This window comes from Oncorhynchus tshawytscha, linkage group LG11 (assembly GCF_018296145.1).
Source record: "Oncorhynchus tshawytscha isolate Ot180627B linkage group LG11, Otsh_v2.0, whole genome shotgun sequence".
In the NCBI taxonomy this organism is placed as follows: Eukaryota; Metazoa; Chordata; class Actinopteri; order Salmoniformes; family Salmonidae; genus Oncorhynchus; species Oncorhynchus tshawytscha.
Genome location: NC_056439.1, coordinates 946,598 through 970,171, shown reverse-complemented (window position 1 = coordinate 970,171; position 23,574 = coordinate 946,598). Strand labels below are relative to the sequence as shown.

At 44.8% G+C, this 23,574-nt stretch overlaps 1 protein-coding gene across 1 annotated transcript; it reads right to left on the bottom strand.

Annotated features, from left to right (window-relative positions):
- Positions 1-8,366: 8,366 nt before the first annotated feature.
- LOC112236670 (methylmalonic aciduria type A homolog, mitochondrial-like) lies at positions 8,367-20,100 on the bottom strand. The gene is made up of 7 exons (XM_024405268.2): positions 19,704-20,100; positions 18,973-19,422; positions 18,578-18,700; positions 16,771-16,941; positions 16,409-16,494; positions 12,584-12,733; positions 8,367-8,986 (listed from the first exon to the last, which is right to left on the bottom strand). The coding sequence occupies exons 2-7, from the start codon at positions 19,382-19,384 to the stop codon at positions 8,681-8,683; spliced, it is 1,248 nt and encodes a 415-aa protein (XP_024261036.2). The 5' UTR covers positions 19,385-19,422; positions 19,704-20,100; the 3' UTR covers positions 8,367-8,680.
- Positions 20,101-23,574: the final 3,474 nt, after the last annotated feature.

Here is a 23,574-nt window from a genome sequence, read left to right as displayed (position 1 = left end):
AGTCAGTCTGTGTCCAGTTGCCAGACCAGTGGTCCAGTGTGGCTGGCACCGGTTACCCTGCCCATCTGCCACCAGGCGCTAACTCGCCCCGTCGCCCGCTCTACCTGCTCCCACGCAACTTGTCCGGGGAGAGCGGGAAGTGGCGGGAACAATGAGTCACGGCGGTGCCCAATGCCCTGGCACGGCTCCCTGACATGTCAACGTGATGTGATGAAGCCAGCTTCGCCAGCCACGGCCACAGCTTCCTGCCCACCTCACAGGCCTTTTACTGTGGGCCGTGTCCGCTTTGCCCCCGGAGCAGAGAGAGGAGCCAGGAACATGCCAGGGCAGTAAAACGGCCAGTGATCAACTACCAGGGAGCAGAGCTCAGCTGCCATCTTGTTACCTCAGTGGGCAGAACAGGGTCGTGTTCATTAGGCATCAAACGGAACAAAAATGGACTGAAACCATGTCCAATAGGAAGCACTAGTTCCTATTTTCTGTTGTAAAACGTTTTAATACGGTATACCCCGATGAATACGACCCTGGTAGGCTTAGGGCAGGGTGGAGAATGGGCTGTATCCATTACCGGCCATTAGTGAACCAAATCAAAACACACCCCTTTATATCGCATATTAAAAGGTGCATTTTTAGGAATACAAATAATTGTTTATCATATCACATAGCCCAATTTTCAGATTATGTTCATCAAAAATCCAGGCAAACAAGTGTGTGCAGTTATTTTAACCAGGTGTGAGTGGTAGCCTAGTCGTTTGGAGGGTCTGGTGCTTGGCTGACCCAGTCCAGCAGTGGGCAGGGTTACCCCAGGGCAGAAGCACTGAGTGGTCATTAACATATGGCCAAGGAGAGGGCAAGGCAGAGTGCAGTCTATCGGTAGTTAATAGCAACTATCCAATATAAACCTCCTCCGCTCCAGAAAGTAAAAACTACATTGCGTCCCAAATGGCACCATATTCCCTATATAGTGCACTACTTTTGATCCAGAGCACCTGGTCAAAGGTAGTACACTATGTAGGAAATAGGGTGCCATTTGGGACGCGGACTAGAACACTTTTTACTGGTTGCCAAGGCTTTAAGTGCTGTAGCATTAATTCCTCCATCATAAAAGACACTTGGCTCAAAGCACAGTGGAATAAAATACAAGATTGTTCTGTTCATCTTCTGCCTCTCTACATGAGTCTGGGATTGTGGCGTGCAGGGAGCTGTCTGGTAGTTTTCCCTACACAGCAGAGAGAGAGAGTGTGTGTGTAGCTGTGGACAGGTGTGACAGGTTGACCTCCGTATGCAGCCAAGGAGGAGTGAAGGAGTGTAGTCCAGCACTGCCTCTCAAAACATGGTCTGTCTGGAGCACAGCCTGGAGAGACCACTGGTTTCCCAGCCTGGAGAGACCACTGGTTGCCCAGCCTGGAGAGACCACTGGTTGCCCAGCCTGGAGAGACTGGCAAGAGGGCACCAGGACCAGGAGAGAGGGACGGGTGGAGAGAGAGAGAGAGAACAGGGGATATTCACTTTAGTATATTATCTACTTCACTTGCTTTGGCAATGTTGACATATGTTTCCCATGCCAATAAAGCCCCTTGAATTGAATTGAGAGGAGAGAGAAGGGCCAGGAGTGAGAGATGGGAAGAGAGAGGGGGAGTGAGGAATGAGTAGAGATAGAGAGAGGGGAGAGAGAGAGAAGGGTATAGAGAGGAGAGGGGGATGAGGGCTAGTGAGAGAGTACAGCCAGAGATAATAAGGGGGAGTAGCTTAATTTTCACCCTACATATCACTGATCTAGGACACAGCCTCTCAAGGCAGAGAGCTGAGGCAGAGAGAGAAGAGATGGGAGGGGAGAGGCAGTGAGGGGGAGGGGAGAGGCAGAGAGAAGAGAGGGGAGGCAGAGAGTTGCCAAGCCAGGACCTCTCTGCCTGGGTTGATGTCTCTGTCTCTGCCAGAGAACACTGAGTACTAACAGACACACACACCAGAGGGAGGAGACCGGGTCCAAGACGTCCAGACACCATTTGAAAGATGCACTTTGTCCGCCGGGTCTCGTCGGACATCCTTTTGTTTAAACAAGACGTCTCAGTCAGTCAGATGTTATTCCAGACATTCCAGATTATTGGCCCGCAGTAATCGAACAGCTGAATTCACTTAGGCCCAGAGGAGGCACAGCCAGGCCAATTAGACTGTGGATTAAGAGTGATTGCCTTCTGTGTCCTGAGGTGGCGCGGACTGGCGCTGGCTGCCATCTTGAGAATCGCTTTCATTAGGTTCTATTATCATGGCGGCTGCTGGCTGTGCTAAGATAAGCTAACACGCACGCGCAAACGCTAAGCACCACCGGCTTTAAAAAAATAATGGACCCTCCCTATAATGTATTTTACCTGGAGTCTGGAGTGGGGGCGGATTTTAAGATTTTAACAACGCAATGCAGGTGGGTGATGGGTAGTTTGTTGTTTGGGCTGGGAAGGGGCAGTGTGAGAGAACCCTTTTTCCTGACCAGACCAGCCAGGGCGTTTTTTTTTTATCAGGCAGTGCGCGCAGGGAGCCTAAGCAGCTGGATTTCATTAATTGAGTGCTGGCAGCAACATCTCTCTCTCCATCTCCCTATTTTACAGCAGTGGTGACTCACACACTGGGATTCATCCCTCTCTCCCGCTCCCGCCGATATCATCTTCCAACCATAACTACAAATAATTATTCACTCAAATCCATTACCAGAGGTCAACCAAGTTCCCCCAATCGGCTTCTAAAGTCCAATTACTGGGCGCCAAGGAAGGCTCCTTCTCTCTCTCCCTCTCCATATGTAGATCATCGTCCACAGGCCCATAGGCAGCAGGCAGGCGAGAAAATTACACACAGCAAACACAGGTCTGTGTGTGAAAGAGAGGAAGAGAACATTAGTGTGTAGATGAGAATGAGTTTTCCTCAGGTGCTTTAATAAAGGGGGAGACTCACACTAGCTGACCACCTGAGAGGCCCTGTCATACTATGTACCACCATGATCTGCCTACTAGGTTCAGTAGAATGACTAGACCCCACTCTACCACCATGATCTGCCTACTAGGTTCAGTAGAATGACTAGACCCCACTACCACCATGATCTGCCTACTCGGTTCAGTAGAATGACTAGACCCCACTCTACTGCCATAATCTGCCTACTAGGTTCTGTAGAATGACTAGACCCCACTACCACCATGATCTGCCTACAAGATTCTGTAGAATGACTAGACCCCACTACCACCATGATCTGCCTACTAGGTTCTGTAAAATGACTAGACCCCTCTCTACCACCATGATCTGCCTACTAGGTTCTGTAGAATGACTAGACCCCACTACCACCATGATCTGCCTACTAGGTTCTGTAGAATGACTAGACCCCACTACCACCATGATCTGCCTACTAGGTTCTGTAGAATGACTAGACCCCACTTCTACCATGATCTGCCTACTAGGTTCTGTAGAATGACTAGACTCCACTTCTACCATGATCTGCCTACTAGGTTCTGTAGAATGACTAGACCCCACTTCTACCATGATCTGCCTACTAGGTTCTGTAGAATGACTAGACCCCACTTCTACCATGATCTGCCTACTAGGTTCTGTAGAATTTTTATTCTTATTTTTATTTTGGAATTGGTTTTGGGGGTGACTAGAGAGATATACCTGCTGGAGCGTGTGCTACAGGTGGGAGATGCTATGGTGACCAGCGAGCTGAGATAAGGGGGGACTTTACCTAGCAGGGTCTTGTAGATGACATGGAGCCAGTGGGTTTGGCGACGAGTATGAAGCAAGGGCCAGCCAACGAGAGCGTGCAGGTCGCAATGGTGGGTAGTATATGGGGCTTTGGTGACAAAACGGATTGCACTGTGATAGACTGCATCCAATTTGTTGAGTAGGGTATTGGAGGCTATTTTGTAAATGACAGCGCCAAAGTCGAGGATTGGTAGGATGGTCAGTTTTACAAGGGTATGTTTGGCAGCATGAGTGAAGGATGCTTTGTTGTGAAATAGGAAGCCAATTCTAGATTTAACTTTGGATTGGAGATGTTTGATATGGGTCTGGAAGGAGAGTTTACAGTCTAACCAGACACCTAAGTATTTGTAGTTGTCCACGTATTCTAAGTCAGAGCCGTCCAGAGTAGTGATGTTGGACAGGCGGGTAGGTGCAGGTAGCGATCGGTTGAAGAGCATGCATTTAGTTTTACTTGTATTTAAGAGCAATTGGAGGCCACGGAAGGAGAGTTGTATGGCATTGAAGCTTGCCTGGAGGGTTGTTAACACAGTGTCCAAAGAAGGGCCAGAAGTATACAGAATGGTGTCGTCTGCGTAGAGGTGGATCAGAGACTCACCAGCAGCAAGAGCGACCTCTCTTCTCTGTATACATCAATGAGTCGGTCCAAGAATTGAACCCTGTGGCACCCCCATAGAGACTGCCAGAGGTCCGGACAGCAGACCCTCCGATTTGACACACTGAACTCTATCAGAGAAGTAGTTGGTGAACCAGGCGAGGCAATCATTTGAGAAACCAAGACTGTCGAGTCTGCCAATGAGGATGTGGTGATTGACAGAGTCGAAAGCCTTGGCCAGATCAATGAATACGGCTGCACAGTAATGTTTCTTATCGATGGCGGTTAAGATATCGTTTAGGACCTTGAGCGTGGCTGAGGTGCACCCATGACCAGCTCTGAAACCAGATTGCATAGCAGAGAAGGTATGGTGAGATTCAAAATGGTCGGTAATCTGTTTGTTGACTTGGCTTTCGAAGACCTTAGAAAGGCATGGTAGGATAGATATAGGTCTGTAGCAGTTTGGGTCAAGAGTGTGTCCCCCTTTGAAGAGGGGGATGACCGCAGCTGCTTTCCAATCTTTGGGAATCTCAGACGACACGAAAGAGAGGTTGAACAGGCTAGTAATAGGGGTGGCAACAATTTCGGCAGATAATTTTAGAAAGAAAGGGTCCAGATTGTCTAGCCCGGCTGATTTGTAGGGGTCCAGATTTTGCAGCTCTTTCAGAACATCAGCTGAACGGATTTGGGAGAAGGAGAAATCGGGAAGGCTTGGGCGAGTTGCTGTGGGGGGTGCAGTGCTGTTGACCGGGGTAGGAGTAGCCAGGTGGAAAGCATGGCCTGCCGTAGAAAAATGCTTATTGAAATTTTCAATTATGGTGGATTTATCAGTGGTGACCGTGTTTCCTATCTTCAGTGCAGTGGGCAGCTGGGAGGAGGTGTTCTTATTCTCCATGGACTTTACAGTGTCCCAGAACGTTTTTGAGTTAGTGTTGCAGGAAGCAAATTTCTGCTTGAAAAAGCTAGCCTTGGCTTTTCTAACTGCCTGTGTATAATGGTTTCTAGCTTCCCTGAACAGCTGCATATCACGGGGGCTGTTCGATGCTAATGCAGAACGCCATAGGATGTTTTTGTGGTGGTTAAGGGCAGTCAGGTCTGGGGAGAACCAAGGGCTATATCTGTTCCTGGTTCTAAATTTCTTGAATGGGGCATGTTTATTTAAGATGGTTAGTTAGGAAGGCATTTAAAAAAAAAAATAGAATGATTAGACCCCACTGAAACTGGTAGTGAGACACAATAAAAACTAGCCAATCAGTGCCTCATCGTCTGTATGAAGACACCCTATAGATAGATTAACCCTACGTTCCATCCTACACTCCTTATAATATCACATGTCCCCCAGCCTCTAGGGTTCTACTGCTAGAGCAGAGAGAGAGATACTATGGTGTTATGAGGTGGGCTGCTTAGAGGGTGAGCACACAAACAACAAAAAGCACAAATCTCACCTCCCCCCATCCTCTCTGCTCTCTCCAGTCCACTCCATCCCTACTAGTGACTGTGGGTGCTTGGATCGTTTTGCAGCAGTCTTGAAACTGAGCCGTGAGCCTGAATGAAATGCTTCACACACACTCATCTGTCACGTGAGAGAGACGGCAGAGCAGCCAGCCGAGTCGGTGCGACCCGAGCGGGAGGAGTGTGTGTGTGTCATGGAAGGAGGAGGGCAGTGTGTGTGAGGGAGGTATGTGTGTGTGGAGGGTTTGTGTGTGTGAGCAGGGGGGACTGTGGGGAGATGAAGAGAGCCTACACAGCAGGGAGAGAGAGGCTTTGTGGATCGGCAGACCATGACCAGCAGCCACACTACACACACACAGAGAAAGAGCCCAGCGTTAGCGTGGTGGGAGGGCCCAGGTGACATTTCATTCAGTGTCACCCATCCCGCTCTCTCTGATCAGAGCAGACAACATGCCCAAATACAACACCAGCAGAACCCACAACAAAACTACCACCACCTAGGGGTTATTTTCAATCCTTACCACTGAAGCATTACAGATTTCCAGAGAGAAATGGAAAGGTAATTTAGGATTGAGCCGACATATGTAGCGTTTACCGTCTCCGCGAACTTGGGAACATTACCTTTCAATTTCAAATTGGGCCTTAGTGATGAATTTCCCCCGATACGGATTGATTAGAGCCCTAGGTCTCTGTCTGGTGCTACACACGACAAGTTACCACGACAACGCTTTATACTAACCATTCATCATTCTAAGACATGGTCCTGTACACCAGCAACAGACTGCATAGGTCACCGCAACAATTCCGACACTACCATTTCTAACAATAAGACTTGGTTGTCTTTAATTATAGAAACAATACTCATAGGAATGTGACTGTCATGTCGCTACGACAACGCTCTATACTACTAACCATTCATAATGAGTACATTGTCATGTAATTAGTCATCATTTGCAGATGTTGTCAAGTGGAGCTGGGTTTGGACTGCAATTAAACACAATTTCAAATAAAGAGACGTTTGTGTGTTGGATGAAAATGTGGGGATGGACCGCCGCTCTGACGGACACACAAAGCATCAATCGAAGTCTTGAGAAATGGAAAATCCCCCTCCGACCCCATCAAAGACCGTGTCCATGCTCTGTGCTTACATTAAAGAAATGTCTCTAAATGGTAAACACATGTGGACTGGTCTGTGTTTGGGCTAAAATGGCTGAACATTGAACATGATACGACAGCATTTGAGTTAATCTTTCCACTGAGAAACCACATCAGGCTGTTTACACTGAAGCCTAGTGTACGCTGTGTGTGTGTGTGTGTGTGTGTGTGTGTGTGTGTGTATGTCCAGAGATTAAGCTAGGACTGACTGTTCCCTAGAGCAGTACAGTGTGTGTGTGTGTGAGAGAGAGAGAGACAGCGTGATGAAGGGGAAGGGTGTTACTCAAGCCTAATGAATCCATCTGCATTCAGGGGGCAGTCTTCCTCCAGGCGCAGACAGGAGGAAACGACCGCCAACCTGCGAGCAGAGAGACTCTGGAGGCTGGGGCTCACTTCTCCGGAACAGACAGATGTAAACGATCAAGGAAAGATGGAAGTGGATGGAATAATCGGGGGGGGACTGGGACGGATTTGACTAAGAATCTAGGGATTCTTTCCTAACAACAAACATAGGTTTGTGGCTTTGGACTGCAGCATAGAAGCAGTTTTCTCCCCACTATATACAGGCTGTCCTTTACAAACTTTACACTGGCACTGTACAATGAGGGCAATTCCCACTGTTTTTTTATTTATTTACAGAGGTTGATGCCTACTGCGCCGTGGGCTGGTGTAATGGATGCTTTATGATAATACTACTGTCTCTTTGATCATTCCTCTGCCCAGCGGTAGGTAGGTAGCCTAGTATCTGCTTGAAGCCAGGCTCTGACTGGCATGGAGGATGGATGTGAAGGATTACCATGGTGTCCTCAGAGCTCCAGGGAAGAAGGATCAGGTGTCCTAGCAGCCTCTCTGTGACCTGTCACCCAGCACATCCTGAGGGGAGGAGCGGTGGAGGGGTGGAGGCTGGCTCTCAGGCCAGTCATTATGAAAATGGTTTAGGTGAGTTTAGATGTAAAGTTAGGGGGACATCTGGTGGTCAAGAGGCATTATTGCAAATATGTGGTAATTTTGTCTGGATTAAATGTAAAACTTTACTAGGACAACGGGAATGATATGACACTTGTATTAAAAGTTGTCAAGCTTCCTTGGTTCAGTAACTACGTCCCCACACAAAGCTTCCTAGCCCTGGTTCAGTAGCTACGTCCCCACACAACGCTTCCTAGCCCTGGTTCAGTAGCTACGTCCCCACACAAAGCTTCCTAGCCCTGGTTCAGCAGCTACGTTCCCACACAAAGCTTCCTAGCCCTGGTTCAGTAGCTATGTTCCCACACAAAGCTTCCTAGCCCTGGATCAGAAGCTATGTTCCCACACAAAGCTTCCTAGCCCTGATTCAGCAGCTACATCCCCACACAAAGCTTCCTAGCCCTGGTTCAGCAGCTACGTCCCCACACAAACATTTCAGCAACAGAAAACGCCCACAATTATCTAATTCATTTCATAATTTATTCAACTCATTGATTATGATAAAATCTATAAAACTGCATCCATTGATACTCTTCAAGTATAAACCAATAAACGGCAATGTCAAGTCGCTTGTATGAGTAAGTAGGTCAGTGTTTAAATTTGAAGGCAGTGTGTTGTGGGATTGGGAGGGGGACCAAGACCTAGAATTCCTTCCCTTCTCTCATCAACAATCAATCGTCCTTACAGAGCAGTGACCTGAGAGACAAGGCGAGAAGAGTAATCAATATTACAGTATATGAATAATGCTGTTGGTATTAGATCTCCACTTCAGCTAGGTCACTGTGAGGAGGAGGATGATGAAGAAGAGGTGAAGGCCTTCAGTAACAGATCAGCCGCCAGGCCCGGTGATATAGCTCCCCTGGTGACCCTGTCCTCTAGCTGGGGTAGCTCCCCCCTGACGGCAGGGTGTTCCTGGAAGTGCCTCAGGACATTCTCCTGGATCAGGCTCCACATCCACACCTTGTGCTGGGCCCTACGTCTGTCCTGGAAGTCCCCGCCGGACAGGGTGGCTGAGCGGAAGGCCTCCATCTTACCCCACAGCTCTGCTACACCCTCGCCTGTCTGGGATGACACACGCACTACCTGGTGGGGGGAGAGAACACACACACACACACACCACACACACACACACACACACACACACACACACACACACACACACACACACACACACGGTTAAGGACCAGTGAGCACACATACACACACTATGTTCTACTATCCCTGTGGGGACCTAAAATGTATTTCAATGGAAAATCCTAATTTTCCCTAACCTTAACCGCTAAGCTTAAAATAGCCTTTGTCCAAGTGGGAATGTGGGAAATGGCCCCACAAGGGAGAATTTTTCTTGTTTAACTATCAATGTGTGAACTTTGGGGGTTTTCAGTACCCACAAGGATAGTAATACAAGCCCCCCCACACACACACACACAAACACACAGTGCATACTGACATACATATACTCTCACATACACCTACTACTCATTCAATGGTTTTTCTTTATTTGTACTATTTTCTACATAGAATAATAGTGAAGACATCAAAACTATCGAAATAACACATATGAGATCATGTAGTAACCAAAAAAGTGTTAAACAAATCAAAATATATTTTAGATTCTTCTAAGTAGCCACCCTTTGTGTTGATGACAGCTTTGTACTCTTGGCATTCTCTCAACGAGCTTCACCTGGAACGCTTTTCCAACAGTCTTGAAGTAGTTCCCACATATGCTGAGCACTTGTTGGCTGCTTTTCCTTTACTCTGCGGTCCAACTCATCCCAAACCATCTCAATTGGGTTGAGGTCAGGTGATTGTGGAGGCCAGGTCATCTGATGCAGCACTCCATCGCTCATCTTCTTGGTCAAAAAGCTCTTACATAGATAGGAGGTGTGTTTGGGTTATTGTCCTGTTGAAAAACAAATGATAGTCCCACTAAGCGCAAACAGGATGGGGTGGCGTATCGCTGCAGAATGCTGTGGTAGCCATGCTGGTTAAGTGTACCTTGAATTCTAAATAAATCAGTGTCACCAGCAAAGCACCCCCACCCCATCACACCTCCTCCTCCATGCTTCACGGTGGGAACCACATGTGGAGATCATCCACTCAACTACTCTACATCTCACAAAGACACAGCGGTTGGAACCAAACATCTCAAATTTGTACTCATCAGACCAAAGGACAGATTTCCACCGGTCTAATGTCCATTGCTCATGTTTCTTGGCCCAAGCAAGTCTCTTCTTATTATTGGTGTCCTTTAGTAGTGGTTTCTTTGCAACAATTCGACCTTGAAGTCCTGATTCACGCAGTGTCCTCTGAACAGTTGATGTTGAGATGTCTTACTTGAAATATGTGAAGCATTTATTTGGGCTGCAATCTGAGGTGCAGTTAACTTTAATGAACTAATCCTCTGCAGCAGAGGTAACTCCGGGTCTTCCTTTCCTGTTGTCCTCATGAGAGCCAGTTTCATCATAGCCCTTGATGGTTTTTGTGACTGCACTTGAAGAAACTTTCAAAGTTCTAGACATTTTCCGGATTGACTGACCTTCATGTCCTGAAGTAATGATGGACTGTCGTTTCTCTTTCCTTATCTGAGCTGTTCTTGCCATAATATGGACTTGGTCTTTACCAAATAGGGCTATCTTCTGTATACCCCCCTACCTTGTCACAATACAACTGATTGGCTCAAACGCATTAAGAAGGAAAGAAATCCCACAAATTTACTTTTAACAAGGCACACATGTAAATTGAAATGCATTCCAGGCGACTTCCTCGTGAAGCTGGTTGAGAGAATGCCAAGCGTTTGCAAAGCTGTCATCGAGGCAAAGGGCGGCTACTTTGAAGAATCTGAAATCTAAAATATATTTAGATTTGTTTTACACTTTTTTGGTTACTACATGATTCAATGTGTGTTGTTTCATAGTTTTGATGTCTCCACTATTATTCTACAATGTAGAAAATAGTCAAATAAAGAAAAACACTGGAATGAGTAGGTGTGTCCAAACTTTTGACTGGTACTGTATATGAACACACACGTGTGGACCGTCATGTAGTTGGCAATCAATCCCCATGCAGGCACAGTGACACACCACAGATATCACACACCCAGTGGGGTGTCTATATTCCCCATATTCACCTCAGGCCTGTTCAGACAACACAAGTGTTTTTTTTTTTTAACCTTTATTTAACTGGACAAGTCAGTTAAGAACAAATTCTTATTTTCAATGACGGCCTAGGAACAGTGGGTTAACTGCCTGTTCAGGGGCAGAACGACAGATTTGTACCTTGATTTAAGGGCTAAACAACTCATTATTGACCAGTGCTTGAATGAGAGTGAGGGCACTACAAAAAGGGAACTGTGTGAAGTCATATCTCAATGGTGCAACACACTATCAAGCTGTATTCTATCTAGTCATTTATAAATTGGTCTATTCACTATTCAAGTGTGCCAATAGAAATGTGTTTCTGACATGGGGAAATACTGTAGAAATGTCTTACAAAGCTACAGTCAAAATGATTAATCTGCTAGAGGGGAGCCTTCCAAAGTACCCCGCCCTGAACCTAATATTGAGATATGGCAGATGAATCATGTGGAGACCCATTAAAATCACTGTGGTGGATATCTCCTGTCCTGAAGTCAGTGTTGCTGCCTCTGGTACTAGTGGAAAGAGGAACAGGGCCAGAGAGCGAGAGAGACAAATGGAGACAGCAAAACAGAGAGAGATGAGATAGATGGAGATGAAGAGAGAGAGGGGTGAAGAGAAATAGAGACAGAAAAACAGAGAGAGTGCAAGAAAGAGAGAGAGAGAGAGACAGAGAACCAGAGAGCGAGACAGGTCTGGGAGTCTTTCATCTGAGTGGGTGGGCTGCTAATCAGGAAAATACATGACACAGCAGCTCTCTATTCAGAGTGGGGAGGAAGAGGGGGATGGAGGGAGGATGGAGGGAGGAGGGAGGGAGAAGGGTGGGTGGGTGGCGGTAGGGGACTTTGGCAGGGGGCCAGGTGAGCAGATGCTGCATTGGGCCGCGCGCGGTCGGTCTGAGACAAAGAGACAACGCTCGGCCCAGGGCGGGGAGACAAGCAGAGAGCACCCCCTCCCCACCCCGGGAACACTGCGACAGACTAGAGTGCCCTGATGATGACATCACATTATCCCCCTCCCCCAGGTCAGCTGACCTCGCTGTGCAGTGGGACGGCCTGTCGGCTCTGGTGATGTGTGCGTGTGGAGAGTTGAGGGCGGCAAAAAAGGATTTTCAGAGGAAATGTAACACAGCTCTCCAATAGAGGATATGAAGAAGAATATCAGGTTCCAACCCGCAGTTACCTGGAGTTTGAGGCAATATGATTTCTTTCATGTTTTGCTATTTTTTGTCACATTTTTTATTTTATTTTTACCTTTATTGAACTAGGCAAGTCAGTTAAGAACAAGTTCTTATTTTCAATGACGGCCTAAGAACAGTGGGTTAACTGCCTGTTCAGGCATGCATTTATTTCTCATTTTCTGTTTTTACTTCTTAATTCTGTGCATATGAAAGTATGAGCACAAACTCACATAACCCCACACTAACAAGGTTCCAGGTCTTTGGACTTTTTCCTGAGCAGCTATTTGAAGCACATTTATATATAGGTTTAACCCATTCGCACTACCACTCAGACAAAAAACATTCAACCCAATTACAACCCACCTTAGGGTTCCAGGACTTTGATTTCTTCCTGAGCAGTTTCAGAGCGCTGGTATACTCTGCCTGGATTCTCCTGGCTGGAACTAACAGGTCTCCGTCTGCTTTAGTGACCACCACGAGGTCTGCCTTCTCTATGATGCCTCGCTTAATGCCCTGGCAATGGAGAACACACACAGATTCAGTACTGTGCCCTGAACTTTACAAAATGTCCCTAGACGGCTACCACCCGGTTACTCAACCCTGCACCTTAGAGGCTGCTTGCCCTATGTACATAGTCATGGAACACTGGTCACTTTAATAATGTTTGCATACCGTTTTACTCAGCCTCACAAGTCCTCAACTAGCAGCTTCATTAAATAGTACCCGCAAAACACCAGTCTCAACATCAACAGTGAAGAGGCGACTCCAGGATGCTGGCCTTCTAGGCAGAGTTGCAAAGAAAAAGCCCTATCTCAGACTGGTCAATAAAAAGAAAGTTTAAGATGGGCAAAAGAACATAGACACTGGACAGAGTAACTCTGCCTAGAAGGCCAGCAGCCCGGAGTCGCCTCTTCACTGTTGACGTTAAAGACTGGTGTTTTGCGGGTACTATTTAATTAAGCTGCCAGTTGAGGACTTGTGAGGAGTCTGTTTCTCAAACTAGACACGAATGTACTTGTCCTCTTGCTCAGTTGTGCACCGGGGCCTCCCACTCCTTCTATTCTGGTTAGAGCCAGTTTGCGCTGTTCTGTGAAGGGAGTAGTACACAGCTTTGTACGAGATCTTCAGTTTCTTGGCCATTTCTCGCATGGAATAGCCTTCGTTTGTCAGAACAAATAGACTGACGAGTTTCAGATGAAAGTTGTTTCTGGCCATTATGAGCCTGTAATCAAACCCCCAAACCCCTCCAGATACTCAACTAGTCTAAAGGTGAGTTTTAATACTTCTTTAATCAAAACAACAGACAGTTTTCAGCTGTGCTAACGTAATTGCAAAATTATTTTCTAATGATCAATTAGCTAATCCAAGTTTATCATTTTAAAAGGCTAACACAACGTGCCATTGGAACGAGTGATGGTTGCTGATAATGGGCCCCTGTATGCCTATGTAGATATTACATTAAAAATCTGCCATTTCCAGCTACAATATTGCTAAAATAATGTATATGTTGAAAGATAATGCTAAAATAATTCCACTCTGAAACCTTATAACTGTATGAAATTGATTAGAATCATAAAATTATAATCTGATGATGTGTGTAGTTTATTCGGAATTAGGTTAAACAATGTATCTGTATAGTGGAAAAACACTGACTGTCTGAGCAAGGCGTAGCGTAGGATTTGAACTTGTATGTGGGTGCCTAAGAAAATACCGAAGAACAGTTAAACTGTGTTTGAACTAACCTGGCTAGGCCTCTGAGGAACCTATGAGAGCATAGGGAGTACTTCTCAAGGTTTCCCTAATCTCAGGGGAATGGAACTGTCGGCTGGGTAGTGATACACAGTGGTGAGAACTATAGAGATAAAACTCACCTACTGTTTGTTTTTTAACTTGGCAAGTCAGTTAAGAACCAATTCTTATTTTCAATGACGGCCTTGGAACAGTGGGTTAACTGCCTGTTCAGGGGCAGAACGACAGATTTTGTACCTTGTCAGCTCGGGGATTTGAACCTTTCGGTTACTAGTCCAATGCTCTAACCACTAGGCTACCCTGCCGCCCCACTAGGCTACCCTGCCGTTTGTGTAGAAGTATGTGCGTAGGATACCTACTGTTTGTGTGGAAGTATGTGCGCAGCTATAAAATTGATGTCTTTGTATAATGGACTTCAGAACGTTCTCTGAATAAACTGTACTAACCTTTTTGCATAAGAGTCTTTGACTAATTATTATTAAACCCATGGTCTTACAGATCTCGGGGATTGGTCAGAGCTATTGATTGTCAGTTATCATTGGAATTGAAAATTCTCGTGACAAATAGTCATTTACAACATTAACAATGTCGACACTGTGTTTCGGATCAATTTGATGTTATTTTAAGACAACAAAAAAATAGCTTTTCTTTCAAAAACAAGGACATTTCTAAGTAACCCGAAACTTTTGAACGGTAGTGTATATGAGATTCTTCAACGTAGGCACCCTTTGCATTGATGACAGCTCTGCACACTCTTGACATTCTCTCAACCAGCTTCATGAGGTAGTCACCTGGAATGCATTTCAACTAACAGGTGTGCCTTGTTAAAAGTTAATGTGGAATTTCTTTCCTTCTTAATGCGTTTGAGCCAATCCGTTGTGTTGTGACAAGGTAGGGGTGGTATACAGAAGATGGTCTTAACCAAGTCCATATTATGGCAAGAACAGCTCAAATAAGCAAAGAGAAACTACAATCCATCATTACTTTAAGACATGAAGGACAGTCAATCTGGAAACTTTCAAGAACTTTGAACGTTTCTCCAAGTTCAGTCGCAAAAACCATCAAGCTGTATGATGAAACTGGCTCTCATGAGGACCGCCACTGGAAAGAAAGACCCAGAATTACCTCTGCTGCAGAGGATAAGTTCATAAATTGCAGCCCAAATAAATGCTTCACAGAGTTCAAGTAACAGACATCTCAACATCAACTTCATTGTCGAATTGCTGCAAAGAAACCACTACTAAAGGACACCAATAAGAAGAAGAGACTTGCTTGAAAGACAGTAACACAAGCAATGGACAATAGACCGGTGGAAATCTGTCTTTGGTCTGATGAATTCAAATTTGAGATTTATGGTTCCAACCGCCATGTCTTTGTGAGAAGCAGAGCAGGTGAAGGGATAATTTCCGCATGTGTAGTTCCCACCGTGAAGCATGGAGGAGGTGGTGTGATGATGCTTTGCTGGTGACGCGGAGCGATTTATTTAGGATTCAAGGCACACTTAACCAGCATGGCTACCACAGCATTCTGCAGCGATACGCCATCCCACCTGGTTTGTGCAACAGGACAATGACCCAAACACACCACCTATCTGTGTACAGGCTATTTGACCAAGACGTAGAGTGATGGAGTGCTGCATCAGATGACCTGGCCTCCACAATCACCTGACTTCAACCCAGTTGAGATGGTTTGGTATGAGTTGGACCGCAGAGTGAAGGAAAAGGAGCCAACAAGTGCTCAGCATATGTGGGAACTCCTTAAAGACTGTTCGAAAAGCATTCCAGGTGAAGCTCGTTGAGCTCGTTGAGAGAATGCCAAGTGTGCAAAGCTGTCATCAAGGCAAAGGGTGGCTACTTTGTAGAATCTCAAATATATTTAGATTTCTTTAACACTTTGTTGGTTACTACATGATTCCATGTGTTATATCATTTGTTTTGATGTCTTCACTATTATTCTACAATGTAGAAAATAGTCCAAATAAAGGGGAAAAAACATTTTAAAATGTAATGAGTAGGTGTGTCCACAGAAATGACTAAATATGTGTATGTGACCAACGTGCTTTGAATCAACTTTATTGATCTTCAGAGGAGAAATTGGATGTAAATCCTATGTCTATACGTCTAAGCTGATTGATGGACTGTGATCCTGTTTGAATATTTAAGTGCATCCTGAGACAGGATAAGTGAAGACAACAGGGTGGAAAGAAACCATTTTGTTTCTTTTCCAAATATGAAAGGAGTAAGGAATCAGGGATGTACTTTAAAGCCAGTTGAACTAAGCTCATGAGACATTTATATACATCAAGAATCAATGGATATAATTGTCATTTAAATGATCAAAAATGTCTGTAAATATCAGAAGATATTCAATGTCACAAGATATTCACAGGTTCTTTAATGGCATTGTAACAGGTGAGTGTGATGGTGATGGAGGTCTGACCTGTAGTTCATCGCCCCCTGCTGGTGGGATCAGCAACACAAACATGTCCACCATGTCAGCCACCGCAAACTCTGACTGGCCAACACCTGAGGACACAACACGCAATGAAACTAAGTATTTATGAAACGCTAGATACCTTAGCAATTTTATTAATAAACTATGAGCTATGTTATATAATTTCATCATTTTATCCTTCATGCCATTTAGACTTTATAAAACACGTAATGTGGAAGATGCAAAGCATGAATCACAATGAGATTAAATCTGGTTCAATAAAAACTGTGCAGGTGGCCTATCCCAGGTGAAGATTTGTTCCTTCTGAGGCTTTTAAAAACAGTCGACTCAACCATTGAGTTCCTCACCTACAGTTTCTACCAGAACGATGTCGTAGCCACCCCCCTCACACAGTACTATGGCCTCATTGGTGGTCCGGGTGACTCCTCCCAGTGTTCCAGAGGTGGGGGAGGGTCTGATGAAAGCACTCATGTCTCTGGAGAGCTCAGTCATACGAGTCTTGTCACCCATCAGAGACCCTGGGGAGAGGGGGAGGATTTATGCATAACACCAACATAAAGTGTAAGTGGTAGTATATCAGTATAGCTATCAATATTTAATAATAATCCTTTGCCTAGCTTGAAGAAGATATATGTGAGGAACACAGGAGGCTGCTGAGGGGAGGACAGCACGTAATAAATGTCCAGAACAGAGCAAATGGAATGGCATCAAACACCTGGAAACCATGTGTTTAATGTGTTTGATACCATTCCACTGATTCCGCTCCAGTCATTAACACGAGCCCGTCCTCCCCAATTAAGGTGCCACCAACCTCCTATGGTGAGGAAATGATGTTTAACAACATTGAACAAGGAGGAATGGTTATGTCAATGTTCACAAAATCCCACTTGTTACAGTGCAAGAGTCTGTCTGGCATTACGAGGCATTCTAACAGACCCATTTAAACCAATACATATACCCCACAACACTGATGAAATACCACGCACAAACACAGCAATGACACACTCCTTCCGTGGCCTCCAACTGCTCTTAAACGCTAGTAAAACCAAATGCATGCTTTTCAACCGTTCGCTGCCTGCACCCGCACACCCGACTAGCATCACCACCCTGGATGGTTCCGACCTAGAATATGTGGACATCTATAAGTACCTAGGTATCTGGCTAGACTGTAAACTCTTCTTCCAGACTCATATCAAACATCTCCAATCTAAAATCAAATCTAGAGTCGGCTTTCTATTCCGCAACAAAGCCTCCTTCACTCACGCCGCCAAACTCACTCTAGTAAAACTGACTATCCTACCGATCCTCGACTTCGGCGATGTCATCTACAAAATAGCTTCCAATACTCAACTCAGCAAACTGGATGCAGTTTATCACAGTGCCATCCATTTTGTTACTAAAGCACCTTATACCACCCACCACTGCGACCTGTATGCTCTAGTCGGCTGGTCCTCGCTACATATTCGTCGCCAGACCCACTGGCTCCAGGTCATCTACAAGTCCATGCTAGGTAAAGCTCCACCTTATCTCAGTTCACTGGTCACGATGGCAACACCCACCCGTAGCATGCGCTCCAGCAGGTGTTTCTCACTGATCATCCCTAAAGCCAACACCTCATTTGGCCGCCTTTCCTTCCAGTTCTCTGCTGCCTGTGACTTGAACGAATTGCAAAAATAGCTGAAGTTGGAGACTTTATCCTCACCAACTTTAAACATCTGCTATCTGAGCAGCTAACCGATCGCTGCAGTTGTACATAGTCCATCGGTAAATAGCCCACCCAATTTACCTACCTCATCCCCATACTGTTTTTATTTATTTACTTTTCTGCTCTTTTGCACACCAGTATCTACCTGCACATGACCATCTGATCATTTATCACTCCGGTGTTAATCTGCTAAATTGTAATTATTCACCTACCTCCTCATGCCTTTTGCACACAATGTATACAGACCCTTTTTTTCTACTGTGTTATTGACTTGTTTATTGTTTACTCCATGTGTAACTCTGTGTTGTTGTCTGTTCACACTGCTATGCTTTATCTTGGCCAGGTCGCAGTTGTAAATGAGAACTTGACCTCAACTAGCCTACCTGGTTAAATAAAGGTGAAATAAAAAAATTAAAATAAATAAAATGTAGAATGATGTGGAAACATACCTCCTGTAGTGCATGATGAGGGGTCAACAGCCAGAACAGAGACTTTATGTCCTTGTCCTGTGAGCATCTTCCCCACCACCTCAATGAAGGTGGACTTCCCAGCTCCGGGTGGGCCAGACAGACCTACAGACAGACGTCACCTCACAGAGGACAAACATGCACGTACACCAAGCCCACACTCTTCCCCATATGGTAGTTTAGACTTAGCTACCTCAAGTGTAGGAGTACAAAAATCTTCAATAAAAAGCCCACATTGCAGCCACCAATTCAAGCGTTCCAACTCTAAGGACTCTGCAAGCCACTAGTTCAAATGTTCACATATTATTGGGTCTGCGTGCATTCTATGTACTGGGCATAGACACAACAATGTTGAACATAACAATCCACATACTAACCCACTCTGAAGGCCAGGGGTTTCCCTCCGTTCTGTTTCTCCTGCTCCTTCCTGTGGGCCAGTACTCTCTGTAGCAGGACCTGGGCCAGCTCTTTCTTTCTGGGATGCTGGGTCTCTACCAGGGTAATGGACTCAGCCAGACTGGCCCGCTGACCTGAGATCAGTCCTTCATACAGCTTTTTCAACAGCCTCTGCTCTGGTGGACTCAGCTCCTTGATGTGGCTGAGGGTGGATTCCACACACATACCACGGATGTGTTGGGAGTTAAGCCCAGGGAATGAGGGGGTACAAGGGGTACGAGTGCAGGATGGTGGGTGTAGCTGACGGAGGAGGCATCGGCCCAATGTTGGGGTGACAGTTCGTAAGGGGGAGGACAAGCCGTGGAGAAGCGGAAAGAGTACTGAGGATCCCATGATTGCCTGGCACTGGTCCCTTCTCTAGGGGAGAGAGTCTGATAATGATGTAACGTTAGACAACAGGCATTCAGTAGAGGTTTGTGACACATTTCAGTTAATTCAACAAGACAGAACCAAAACAAAGCTGATGCTGATTACTCTATGACACTCACTTTGGGCTATTTAGACTGTTTGAGGTTGTGGCATTCAGGAGCAAATTTTTCCAGTAGAAACGAATGGACATATGCATACATACAGTACATACACCGGTAACTGACTGACAAGTAGTCATATAGCTCAACAATTACAAAACGTGTACATACAATGGAGAACTCACCTTGATAGCTAGCTATTTGAACATAAATCTGCTTCGTTCAGCTTTGCTGTTGTCCTCTAATATTGCTCCATACACTTTCATAACTGAGTATTAATTTTTGGAATAAAGAAAATAAGGATAATTCTGTCATTAGATACTCCAAAGCAACCACACGTTGACCTACCAGTGTTTTGGTCTTCACTAGCTACCACAGTCACAAAGTCAAACTCTGCCCATTTCTATCTTCTTAAAATGTGATATTAAACCTAGCATTGACCCTATCCTTAACCACACTGCTAACCTTATGCCTAGACATAACCTTAAAGTAAGACCAAAAAGCACATTTTTATTTTCATAAATCTTTTGACTTCGTGGCTGTGCTATCTAGTGAAAACCAGTGGGTATTGTTTTTTTTGCTTCGTTCACTTCCTACTTCCTGTGACGTTGAACACCGCCCCTTTCTAGAAAAGTAGTACTAATCAAGGCCACACGGTGGTAGCAGTTAGTCGTGGTTGAGCTCTTGTCTTCACAATTCACTCAAATTGAAATTCAAGGGAATCATTTTAGAAGGCATTTATCTAGGGATGGATAATTCTTGCACAATTTTGCATATGTATTTTGCAAGATTTTTCCATTTTCAGCCATTGTGGCCATACAATTTCATGTTAGTGTCTTGAGTTGTAATATTTTTGTGGGTGCTTCTACAGTTCATGTCCTATTTCACACAGGTACACGTATTAAAATCAAATAAAATCTAAGTTTGCGCGCCGAATAAAACAGTGAAATGCTTACTTACAGGCTCTAACCAATAGCGCAAAAAAGGTGTTAAGTGAACAATAGGTAAGTAAAGAAATAAAACAACAGTAAAAAAAAACAGGCTATATACAGTAGCGAGGCTATAAAAGTAGCAACGCTACATACAGACACTGGTTACTCAGGCTGATTGAGGTAGTATGTACATGTAGATATGGTAAAAGTGACTATGCATATATGATGAACAGAGTAGCAGTAGCGTAAAAGAGGGTGTGGTGGGTGGTGGTGTTCTGACCTTAGTTCCTTTTTATGTGTTTGTGTTAGGTTAGTCAGGGCGTGAGTTAGGGTGGGTAGTCTATGTTCTTTTTTCTATGTCGTTATATTTCTATGTGTTTGGCCGAGTATGGTTCTCAATCAGAGGCAGGTGTCGTTCGTTGTCTCTGATTGAGAATCATACTTAGGTAGCCTGTTTTCCCCATTTTAGTGGTGGGTGTTTAATTTCTGTTTAGTGTCTGTTCACCTGGCAGAACTGTTTCGTTTTCTCTTCGTTGTTATTTTGTGTAGTGTTCAGTTTTTCAATTAAAATATGATGAACACTTGCCACACTGCATTTTGGTCCTCCTCTCCTTCCACCAACGAGAATCGTTACAGTGGGTGGCGGGACACAATGCAGATAGCCCAGTTAGCCAATGTGCGGGAGCACTGGTTGGTCGGTCCAATTTTAATCTTTTAAAATATATATATATTTCACCTTTATTTAACCAGATAGGCTAGTTGAGAACAAGTTCTCATTTCCAACTGCGACCTGGCCAAGATAAAGCATAGCAGTTCGACACATACAACAACAGAGTTACACATGGAATAAACAAAACATACAGTCAATAATACAGTAGAAAAAAATAAAACAAAAAGTCTATATACAGTGAGTGTAAATGAGGTTAGATAAGGGAGTTAAGGCAATAAATAGGCCATGGTGGTGAAGTAATTACAATATAGCAATTAAACACTGGAATGGTAGATGTGCAGAAGATGAATGTGCAAGTAGAGATACTGAGATAATAATTTTGCACGCCCAATTTTTCAGTTTTTGATTTGTTAAAAAAGTTTGAAATATCCAATAAATGTCGTTCCACTTCATGATTGTGTCCCACTTGTTGTTGATTCTTCACAAAAAAATACAGTTTTATATCTTTATGTTTGAAGCCTGAAATGTGGCAAAAGGTCGCAAAGTTCAAGGGGGCCGAATACTTTCGCAAGGCACTGTATGTACAGGTGCAGTGATCTGTGAGCTGCTCTGACAGCTGGTGCTTAAAGCTAGTGAGGGAGATATGAGTCTCCAGCTTCAGTGATTTTTGCAGTTCGTTCCAGTCATTGGCAGCAGAGAACTGGAAGGAAAGACGGCCAAAGGAGGAATTTGCATTGGGGGTGACCAGTGAGATATACCTGCTGGATTACGTGCTACGAGTGGGTGCTGCTATGGTGACCAGTGAGCTGAGATAAGGCAGGGCTTTACCTAACAGAGACTTGTAGATGACCTGGAGCCAGTGGGTTTGGCGATGAGTATGAAGCGATGGCCAGCCAACGAGAGAGTACAGGTCGCAGTGGTGGGTGGTATATGGGGCTTTGGTGACAAAACGGATGGCACTGTGATAGACTGCATCCAATTTGTTGAGTAGAGTGTTGGAGGCTATTTTATAAATGACATTGCCGAAGTCGAGGATCGGTAGGATGGTCAGTTTTACGAGGGTATGTTTGGCAGCATGAGTGAAGGATGCTTTGTTGCGAAATAGGAAGCCGATTCTAGATTTCATTTTGGATTGGAGATGCTTAATGTGAGTCTGGAAGGAGAGTTTACAGTCTAACCAGACACCTAGGTATTTGTAGTTGTCCACATATTCTAAGTCAGAACCGTCCAGAGTAGTGATGCTGGACGGGCGGGCAGGTGCAGACAGCGATCAGTTGAAGAGCATGCATTTAGTTTTACTTGCATTTAAGAGCAGTTGGAGGCCACGAAAGGAGAGTTGTATGGCATTGAAGCTCATCTGGGGGTTAGTTAACACAGTGTCCAAAGAAGGGCCAGAAGTATACAGAATGGTGTCATTGTTTTTTTTTAGGTAGTATGTACATGAATGTATAGTTAAAGTGACTATGCATATATGATAAACAGAGAGTAGCAACAGCGTAAAAAGAGGGGTTGGGGGGGGAACACAATGCAAATAGTCCGGGTAGCCATTTGATTATCTGTTCAGGAGTCTTATGGCTGTGTCAATTGTGTGTGTCAATTTCATGTCCCAACTCCCCAAGGGTGATCCGAAGGTTTTTATACCTAAGGGCCTTGCAACAGGTGTTCTTCCAATACCACGGCCTCAGTCTATATCAGAGGAGGCTGGTGGGAGGAGCTGTTTGATGTGTTTGAGTCCATTCCATTCATTTCATTCCAGCCAGCTTCCACTATATCTGGTCACACCACTCTTCTATCCACACTCATTCTCCTCATATGAGAACTCACCCTTCAAAGAATCATACTTGCAAAATATGTGTTCTTGACTAAATATGAATGATTTTGTGATTTATATTATTTGAGGTTAAATATCATCATGGTGTATTCTTCTGTTTGCTTAAAGGCGCTACATGGCCATTAGGACGTCTGCATTGGCCATGCAGCATTTATGGTGATACAGCCTCTGCAGAAGTCAGGGCATTCTTGGGCTTCACCAAGCAGCGCAGAGCAGTTGTGAAGGAAGTTTTCAAGGAAGTGAGTTTGTGTTTATACAGGACCTCTCGCCCCCACCTACCATTAACCAATCATGTCAATGCGGAGCTATACAGAGCCCTCCGCATTTGTTATAAAATTTGAGAGGCGCATAGCGATGCGGTAGAGTTCAATTTGGTCTCTGCGTGCCTCTAGAGGCTCCGCGATTCTGCCACTCCATACGGCGCATCCGATCACATTTCAGCCTAAATGGGCTCTTATGCAATATTTATACTGAACTTTCTAGAGTGTCAACTTGAAACTGTTATGTAGCTTATGATACCAACATTACACGTGTTGACATCCGTGGACATTAACTTTAGTTTGGACATTGACATTTTAACGTTATTTTATTCTTAAACAATGAAAACAATATAAGGCCACAGG

Coding starts and splice junctions, on each gene's coding strand:
- LOC112236670 (XM_024405268.2), bottom strand. CDS start 19,384: ATGGGATCCTCAGTACTCTTTCCGCTTCTCCACGGCTTGTCCTCCCCC. Junction 12,734..16,408: donor CAGGGGGCGATGAACTACAG/GTCAGACCTCCA, acceptor CTCCATTGCCAG/GGCATTAAGCGAGGCATCAT. Junction 8,987..12,583: donor CAAAGTCCTGGAACCCTAAG/GTGGGTTGTAAT, acceptor TCCCCCCACCAG/GTAGTGCGTGTGTCATCCCA.